The 9,981-nt window shown below is 30.9% G+C and overlaps 1 protein-coding gene across 1 annotated transcript; it reads left to right on the forward strand.

Annotated features, from left to right (window-relative positions):
* Nucleotides 1-8,248: 8,248 nt before the first annotated feature.
* Nucleotides 8,249-9,290, forward strand: LOC125823885 (inactive protein RESTRICTED TEV MOVEMENT 1-like). The gene is made up of 2 exons (XM_049503248.1): nt 8,249-8,446; nt 8,961-9,290. The coding sequence occupies exons 1-2, from the start codon at nt 8,249-8,251 to the stop codon at nt 9,288-9,290; spliced, it is 528 nt and encodes a 175-aa protein (XP_049359205.1).
* The last annotated feature ends 691 nt before the right edge of the window (nt 9,291-9,981 follow it).

Here is a 9,981-nt window from a genome sequence, read left to right on the forward strand (position 1 = left end):
GAGCTATAGAGGTTAGCTAAATTTTACTATGTGATAATGAATACCTTACAAGTGTATTATTGTTCTTATATACTCTTTTTGGATGTTATACATTACCAATCATTAATGTGTAAATGACAAGAGATTATTTGAAGAGAAAGTAAAATATTGTAGAAACCCTTGATGTTGATACAATTTTGTTTGGGTTTTGTCAATGTTTCTTTATTGAATAGATGAATTTTGAGTTTCACCAAAGTTTTTTATATCTCATTTTTGTTTTTAAATACTCAAGCTTCTCCAACCCTCCATCCTATCTTTATCCATGCCACTACTGGAGACACAACACTCCTACTACTTCACAGTGGAGATTCCTCAAAGAAAGTTATAACACAAAATAAAGACCTAATGGTTAACATTTCTTCAGAATCAAATGTCCAAAGATTAACTGGCCGACAAGCGAAGACATGAGACATGTTGCAAAATGAGGTAATTTTTACTTTTTTAATTTCGGTGAAAAAAATGAGATGGATGTTCATTGTTTCATGTTTTAATTTTGATGAACAATATTTGATTAAGTGACATCCGGATCTCTATTAGTCCGTAAGTTTTCTTACCTGATGACATTCTGGAGTTAAATTTTACATATCTACAGATATGGAGTTCCACAAATTCCATGACACTGATTATAATTTTTCACTAATATGATCTTATGGCGGTTGGTGGGTGTTATTGCTTAGAGATTTTCCTTTCTTGCAAAGTTTTCTTCTGCATCAATGAAGTATATCAAAATGAGGTTTTAAAAAGAAAATGAATTGAAGCTCTATTTGTACTTTTTCATACTTAATTCTTTTAGGTGTGCTAATACTTAATTCCATTTACAAAGAGTTTATGTGTAGAGGTAGATGTGGTTCCTTACAAGGTAAAAACAAGAACTTTTACTGTGCCTTCTAATGAATTCTACTTGAGGAACTAGCTTCACATTCAATGTTACTTAGATTGAGGTGTCTAAAATTGTGTTATAAGGACTACTCTTTCCTCATATGTGTGTAGTTTATTATACTTAAAATGTGTTGCATAAGATGAATTAAATGGAGAAACATGATCTGAGAGGATTCATACAACCGGATCCCAACTTGTTTGGAACTAAGACACAATAGTAGTAGTTGATGTAGTATCGTACTTAAATTGACCATCTCTATCTATTGCCACATGTATCGAAGTGTAGAAGACATAAGATACATGGAATGACAATCTCAGAATGTGTTGATTTAACTCTTACTGTTTTTTTTTTGGAATAGTTCTTAAGGAAGTGGAGATACATTGAACCCTAGTAGTATTGTTGAGATTTATCCTGTTAAACTTTCTAGTTTCAAAAAAATCAAATGGATTTCTAGCTTTTGAGCTAGAACTATGCTCTCGACAACTCAATGGTTAATGTATGTGGAACTTTTCCACCTTGTTTTAAAGTAATGTTGTTTCTTTACTAATAATGAATAGCTTGTTGTTGGGGCTTCAAATCTATCTCTTAGAAAGAAGGAATGAACATTGTGAATTCGATCATTTTAACTATGAACACGGTGAGAGAAACAGTGATGAGCTTGCAGAAGTTGTGTCTATGGGAAAGAAGAGCTGTCCCAATTATTTTTTCTTCTTTCTATTTCATAGTTAATTAGTCTCTCTCAAGACTTCACTTATGGAATTATGTTGGTATGTTGTGGTAGTTAGTGTCTCTCACTATCAACCTTTTTAGTAAGATTTTAACTTCAATAATTCTTATTCTTCCTTATTTCCCCATTCTTTGTACTCAATAAATTGAAATTCATTGTTTCATGAGATACCCTGATCTTTTGTCCGGTATTTACAAGAAAGCATCTCATGTATATTTTTTCACTTTTTAATATTCTATTGCTAACACAATATTGTGAAATCACATTCGCAATACAATCTCTTGAGTCCAGGTATAGTGGTAGGAAAAGATCTATGTGAGGGATACAATTAGTTAAAAATAAGTTTCTCCAAATCTTTTATGCAGTCAAATATTTAATATGCCGGTAGAAAATTGACCCCAATTTGCTTGGAATTGACGCATAAGTGTTGTTTATATTAATCTTTTTTTACACATATACCTTTATCAAAACTTACACGTTATTCTCAATTGTGTAAACCTCTTATACTAGTATGATCAATATACTGATGTCTTCAATATCAATTGAAATTTTGCTTAACTTGGTATTGGATTACTTAGTATTGCGTGCCTAGCATCACCGTTCGGGGCGTGGAGGCGCTATTATAGTCCAAGATTCCTCATGTACAACACCACTTGGCTTGGACCGTAGGGATCCAAAGCTTACGTAAAATACAACACATAAAAGAAAACTTATTCTTTGTTAATAATCTTTTTTCTATAAGAAAGCATTTTGCTACGTAACCTATTAAATGTAATATGAATTTCACTGTCCCATTGTCAATGTGTTTCCCAATTTTGATAAGATCCGTTTTCAATCTATTTTTGCATTACTCACATACTTAAAAACTTCTGGTTGGTTTATGCCACTTAATGAATTTGTAGTTGTAAAAAGTTTGGACTTCAATTTCCGCAAACATGGTGAAATTTTACGTTACTTATCTGTGTTGCTCGAATTCTTCAAAGAAAATATCATTCAATGTGTATTGGATTCTCCGAAACGAGTGCATTTTGGAGGATATGGCATGGGTATGGAAACAATTTGTAAAGTCAACATACAAATTAACCTCTTCTTATTAATCTTTATATACAATATGTTGAATTTGTGGCTTGCTTTCCTTTATGGTACTAAGCTTAGATTTTTGTCACATTGTCCGCTTCATGGAAATTTTTGTTGTGGCTGTGAGAGAATTTGGCCACATGGATGTCTGGCCATGAGATGTGGAATTTATTTCGTTGATATAATATTTGTTTAGCTTGAGCGAAATTTATCATATTCTTAGTGACCTTCTTGGTTAGTAAGTTTGCTCCTTCTTATAGAAAAAAGTAGAGTACTAATTATTTTTGTCATTTGTATGTTTCAATTTACTTTGGTGGGTAGCTACCAAAATTATCTTTTTCTTAGTAAGAAAAAATTGTGTAATCTCAAAAGGTAGTTAATGTCCATCATTGGATTGGGAAAACATTATTTTTGAGATATTATTTTTTATATCTATTTATTATTTATTAAAATATTTTATTACATTTAATGGAGTCAAACTAGCCGTTAGCTAGCCGTTGTAGAAACATTTCTATATATACACTGCTTTGGTGAACACAAAATAGACAACTTTATCTATTTACTTTCTTCGTTTCCCAATTTGGGCTTTCTTTCTTGAAGTTTATTATTTCTGCTTCCAGTTAATCACTTAAAAAGCTTGTTGAATTTTGAAGGATACTCCTAATATATCCTTAAGGATGATTTTTGTAACATGCCTCAAGGTAATTCTGTTCTCCATAGAATATTATTTTTCTATTACTTGTAGCTACCAGTTTTAATGGTGTATTATTCTCTTGAATTGTTGATCCTTATAATTTACCTCTATCATGAATCTCCTCTTTTGGCCAAGGCCTTCTCGAATACTATGTCCCCTAAGTCTTAAAGGAGTTACTGCATATCTAAATCGGAATAACAATGAAGAGAGGAAGCTCGATAAGATTCTACGCAGAGGTACTTCGAAACCTACTTATTACTCTTTTTTGTAACTCATCACTACAATTGTGGCTTAAATATTTTCATGTCAATTAACTCTTATATTCTGGTAGTTACTTTTTTCCCCTTAATGTCCATGTTCAACTTGACATATAGAAATGTTTTATATGCTCGTTCTGTTTTGGTCTAAGACTTACCTATTCTTCTTATTTATAGCTCATTACTACACCTGATCTATATTTGTTACAAAACTTAGAAGTTTGGCAATTGAAAATATAAATGTTATTCTGTTTGAAAATGTTCCTATGCCCCAAAATATATGAACATTTTCATACTCAATAGCATTTACATCTGAAGCCAGATCTTTATAATGATTTATAATCACTTTGTATATTCAAACTCGATATTGTTATAATGAACTATAATGTACCTTGTCAAACTTCTGAGCATAAGGTTACTTGTGTTATCATTGTTGATCATATAATATTGCTAAGGCTTTAGACTAATTGTTTTAAATGACCTATTTATATATATATATATATATATATTGTTTTAAGTGTGTCATACATTTATTAATTCATATATTTACAAATTTTATAGAGAGGTGACAAAGAGTCCAAATATGAAAAATAAAAAACTTCAATTTTAGAGCAAAATAACTACAAATGCCTTACATTAAAAAAAATGTTACTATCTTAATTTGAAACCTACTTAAAGTTTGTAGTGAATTTGATTGTTCAAATGAGATAATATATGAAATTTGATTAACTTTGTGAAAATAATTTAGATTTATTTGGTCAAAGTCTACGAACGATCAATATTTATTGACTTAGGTAGTGGATTTGATTGTTCAAATACTGATTTTTTCAACTCTTTTGGAACTATTTAAATTCATTTTGACATAGTCTAGAAATTATAGACACTTGTGAACTAGAATAATAATGTTACTAAATTCATTCAATGTAAGTATTAAGAGAATAGCACACTGACCAAGAGGAGACAAATAGACACACCTGAGATAATATCGATTTGCTTCTTTATTTTATCCAGTCAATTTTAGATTATGTAATAGTGAGTTTGATTCTATCTGAATCTCAGTTTTGGTATTTAATAAAAAACAAATCCCTGTTTGCTTTTGAGTTCACCTATATACTGGTGGTTTGATTAGCATATTGTCATCTCTTTATTATATTAGATATGTTAACTTAGATCTTCAATTCTTTTTTGGTTTCTTTTTCCTTATCTTTTTTTTTCTACTTCTAATAAATTTTGGATGACTAGTAATAAAATTGGCAAAAGTTTGTTTTTTCTGTTCTCTTTTATATTTTATTTCAATATTTATCTCTCAATTCTATTCATCTAAATACAATAAAATACTGCAAATGCTCACATCTCAAAGAAACAAACACAAAAGGATACACAAACGTATATTTGATTTCTCCTGACACAGAAAATAATTGTTCTCACTTTTTGCCTCCTTGACTTTGTGGTAAATATGATTTTTTTTTCTTATGTTGATTTTTAGAATTTGATTTGTTGGACACGTGTATCAACGTTTTAGTGTCCGTGTTTCATTGTTGTGTATGAATATATACTCAAAGTAATTAAGTTTGATTTAAGCAAAACAAACAATGAATGGACAAAATATTTCCTCTTTTTTTATTTGTATTAATTCGTTGATGAATTATGAATAAAAAAAAGGGGAAATATTTTGTTCAATCATTATTACGCTTTGCTTAAATCAAATATAATTATACTGAGTATATATTCATACAAAACTATGAAAACACAGACACTGAAACTGATATATATGGCTAACAAATTAAAATCTAGAATGGAACATGAGAAAAAAATTAATTTTACCCAAATTCAAGAAGGCAAAAAATGAGAACAAACATTTTCTATCAAAAGGAACCAAATATATGGTTATTTACCTGTTTGTTTGTGTTTGTGTGAGATGTGAGGACTTGCAATAATATATTGTATTTAGACCAATACAATTGAGAGATAACTAAAGAAATAAAGAAAATGGAGAATAGAAAAACCTAAGCTTTTGTCAATCTTGTTATTAGTCGTCCAAAATTTAATAGAATTGGAAAGAGAAAGGGAAAAAGAAACCTAAGATGAATTGCAAATCTGAGTTAACATCTTTAATAAAGTAGTAACAATATAATAATTGAACCATCAATATATAGGTAAACACAAGGGTAGAGAAGAAAAAAAAAGCATTGAAGGCATTTTAACTAGTAGGGGTGACACTATTTTGCTTCTTCATTCAATTTAAGTATTAAGAAAAACAGTCAAGATGAGACATATTAATGCAACTAAGAGAATACTGATGTGTTTCTTTATTTTATTCAATTCATTATTGTTCATTAATTCTCTTACAATAAATGGCTTAAAATGAGATTTGGATGGAATGAAAGTCAGCATCACATAATTTAAGCCATTCATTGTAAGAGAATTAATGAACAATAATGAATTGAATAAAATAAAGGAACACGTCGATATTCTCTGAGTTGTATTAATATGTCTCATCTTGACTGTTGAGCTATTTCCTTAATACTTAAATTGAATGAAGAAGCAAAGTGGTGTCACCCCTACTAGTTTAAATGCCTTGTCTTGGCTTATAAGATACTCTACCAAAAATATGAATTAAAAAAAATGAATGAGTCAGTGTCTTGTGTTTTATATGTATTGTCTTGGACGTTGAGTTGGTTCATTTTAAACTACATTTGTTAAAATTTATTGCTTATACATATTACTTTAAAATCATGATGGTCCTTAGAAATCTTGTGGCAACTATTCGATCATGTCCTAGGTAAGGCAAATTATAGACCAACAGAGGGACGGATGTCACAGTAGCAAAGTTTTCTCCTCAAAATTAAAACATGAAACAATGAAAATTCATCTCATTTCTATTGCTATCAAAATGTTTGAAACAACAAAGTAAAAACTACCTCTTTATCCAACATGTCTTATGTTGTGTCTGATCAAAGCTTTTGGGTTTCTGCTAGAAGATGTTCTTGAAACTTGAAGAGTTTTTGGGGGGTTTTGGGTTTGTTTCTGATGATTACCTCAGAAGGGATCCACCACTTGTTAAAGTTGAGAAAATATTTGAACAAGTCCAATCTAAGCTTCCTAGGGCATCAAAATTTCTGCTTGTTCTACTTCCTGAGTGGAAAAATTGTGGCATATACGGTTAGTATAATGTACTTATTCTCTTGATTAGTAACTAACTCGATGATGAAACAAGGCAGATTAAACAAGGTTAGCTACTAATCAAGAGACAAGTACATTATACTAACCGTATATGCCCCAATTTTTCCACTCAGGAAGCAGAACAAGTAGAAATTTTGGGGCTCTAGGAAGCTTAGATTGGACCTGTTCAAACATCTTCTCAACTCTAACAAGTGGTGGATCCCTTCTGAGGTAATCATCAGAAACAAACCCCAAACCCCCAAAAAACTCTTCAATTTTCATGAACATCTTTCAGCAGAAACCCAAAAGCTTTCATCAGACACAACATACGATATGTTGGAAAAAGAGATAGTTTTTACTTTGTTATTTCAAAATTTTGATTGTAACAAAAATGAGATGGATGTTCATTCATGTTTTAGTTTTGATGAGCAAACCAACCTAACCTTCAACATCAAGTCGTGGTAGCACTTGCTTCTTTCCATATCTACAAGAGAGGGCTCTAATTAAACGGATGTCATTTTTCATACACAACATCTGTTACTAGTATGTATGCATCCAATATAATATTCTCTGTGACGGTGATTGTTGTAACCACTAACACTTCAAAAATAAGCAGCCAGAGTCCTAATCTTCGTTACCGGTGGAGGTAAACTATAAGGAGCAAGAATTCGACTAGATAATTCACCACGGTTAGAAATGGTAGATACAAGTGGTAGAAAAAATAGAAATAGCTTAAGGCATGTCATAGTAGTGTAGATTCTCACCTATAGGTGTATGAGTAGTACCTGTCTTCCCAGTGAAGTAGAGCCGTCCTCATAGTATCTTACAACATAAAATTAAATAATATAACAATTATATCAATAATATATTTGAAAAAATATTAATATAACATAATAAAATCACTAAACTATAAACAATTGGGTAATCAGTGAGATAGCCAGTGTTTCTCATTTTGGGTACGTAAGGGTCCCTATTGGGGTATGACATATTCGTCAAAGAAAATTATTTATGGACCAAAATTAAAGGTTACGTTTCAGTATTTACCCTTTTAATTCTTCTTAAATAATTATTCTCCCAGAAAATGTAAGGTAGGTAAAAACCTCATTAAAAGGAAAGGTAAATATGAATGAAATAAAAACGCCCAACTTTACAAATTTTACTTATTTTGAACTACAAAAAAATATAAACAATTTACTTAATATAAACCAGATAGAATCCTAGACAAGAACGAATTCAAGGAAAAGTCAAATTGCAATCGTTGAAACTTAGAAGGACTCTAAAAGGAACTCAACACCTTAATTAGTTTTTTTTTACCTTAATTAGTTACTCCTCTCTATATATAATAATAATATATTATTCACCCACGTATAAATTATAACAATTATATTTCATAGAGCAAGAAATTAGTTAATATGAATTTAATTAAAGTTGGTCCTGCTGGAGGAAAAAGGGGAACTGTTTGGGATGAAAAGGGTAAAGGAGAAATTGCTAAGTTTTTTTTTTCCTATGATGAAATTGCAGTTTATTCACTTCAATTTTTGTTTGTTGAGAATGGTAATTTTGTTTTGTCTGACACACATGGTCCTGCACACAACAATAACTTCACTACTGTAAGAGACGGATCTACGATTTAAATTTTTTTTAATTACATTTATTTCGTTGAATACATTGAGTAAAGGCTTCAAATAGTCCACTAGCTTTGAATTTAGACACGAAATAGTTTTATTTCTTTCATAACCCTAATTTACGGATTGTTGTGGCCGAGTGAAAATTTAGGTGCTTTAGATTAGTTTTGTTGAAGAACGACAAAAAATATTTATTTTTGTACGTGAAATTGTAGCTCTAGAACATCGATTGTGGATGATGATCTTAACTAGAAAGAAAGAGGATTATTTTGAAGGAAAAATTACTTGATTGAGTACTTTTTAATAAATAATTACTGATTTTATCGATATTTTTTATTTATTACCATCTATATAGTAATATATTACAGTATTTTAAGCCTATTTTGAATCTAAATTAAAAGATAGTGGACTATTTTAAGTTTTTACTCTGAATATACTACTAAATAAATATATTAGAGTACTAACAATCATTAACATTTATCGTCCATGTTTATTGAAGGTTGTGTTGGATCATCCATCAGAATTTCTTACTTCGATAAGAGGTTTCCATGATCGTGAATCACCTGATACGTTTATATATTTGAGATCAATAACGTTCGGTACCAACAAGGGTACCTATGGACCATATGGCATGAAGACTCTTGTTAATTACAAACTCCTAAAAGAGTTCAACTTTGAAATAGGAGATGATCGTACTTTTGGTGGATTTCATGGCACCAAATATGGTGGTGGCATTGAGAGTATTGGGGTCTATGTGAAGGCCGTCACATCCTCCATGATCAAACCAGGACAACATACTCGAAAAAGGGTTAAAACGGAACAAGGTTAAATCAAAATATATAGGCTCTTTTTAATCTTATTAAGTTCCAATTTTATTTGGACTCGTTACTACTCATCTTTAGCTATTTAATTTTATGCTTATTTGACTATCTTCTTTTATCATTTATCTTACCTTAAAATTTTATGTTAAATATTCATTTATTCTTAATTGGCTAGAAGTTTAGGGTTTGAGTCTTATAGGGTATGGAACAGAGTGAAAAATCTTGACGCATTAGGTGTTAAACTAAATAGGTGACGTAAATATAGCTAGTGAACTTGGTGCGCAAACAAATCCTAATAAGGTGAATGTGATTGTACTCGAGCGACAACTCGATGTTGAAACAGGACAGTCGATGTTGGGATTTAAAATAATACACAGAGGATTTCAGAGTCGTGGTTGATGCATCGTTAGTTGATTCTGGGCAGCAACTAGCTTATGATCAGGTACAATTGCTGGATGAATTCTTCAGGAACACGGGCATCTCACTATTTCGAAACTGATGGATTTGGCTATTGTTTTAGTGACATAGTCAGCTGAGGATCAGAGGATGCTTCAGTTGTTGTATCGAATGCTGATATTGGGCAGCGACTAATTGTTGAACACAAAGATATTGGACAATGGTAGAACGAAAGAGTTCTTCGTCCAGCAGAAGTGCCACTCCCGGGACGTAAAAATCAGCAACATAGAGCAGCTACCTCGG

The sequence above is a fragment of the Solanum verrucosum genome, unplaced genomic scaffold (assembly GCF_900185275.1).
Source record: "Solanum verrucosum unplaced genomic scaffold, falcon-dt-bn FXZP01000392.1, whole genome shotgun sequence".
Classification (NCBI taxonomy): Eukaryota; Viridiplantae; Streptophyta; class Magnoliopsida; order Solanales; family Solanaceae; genus Solanum; species Solanum verrucosum.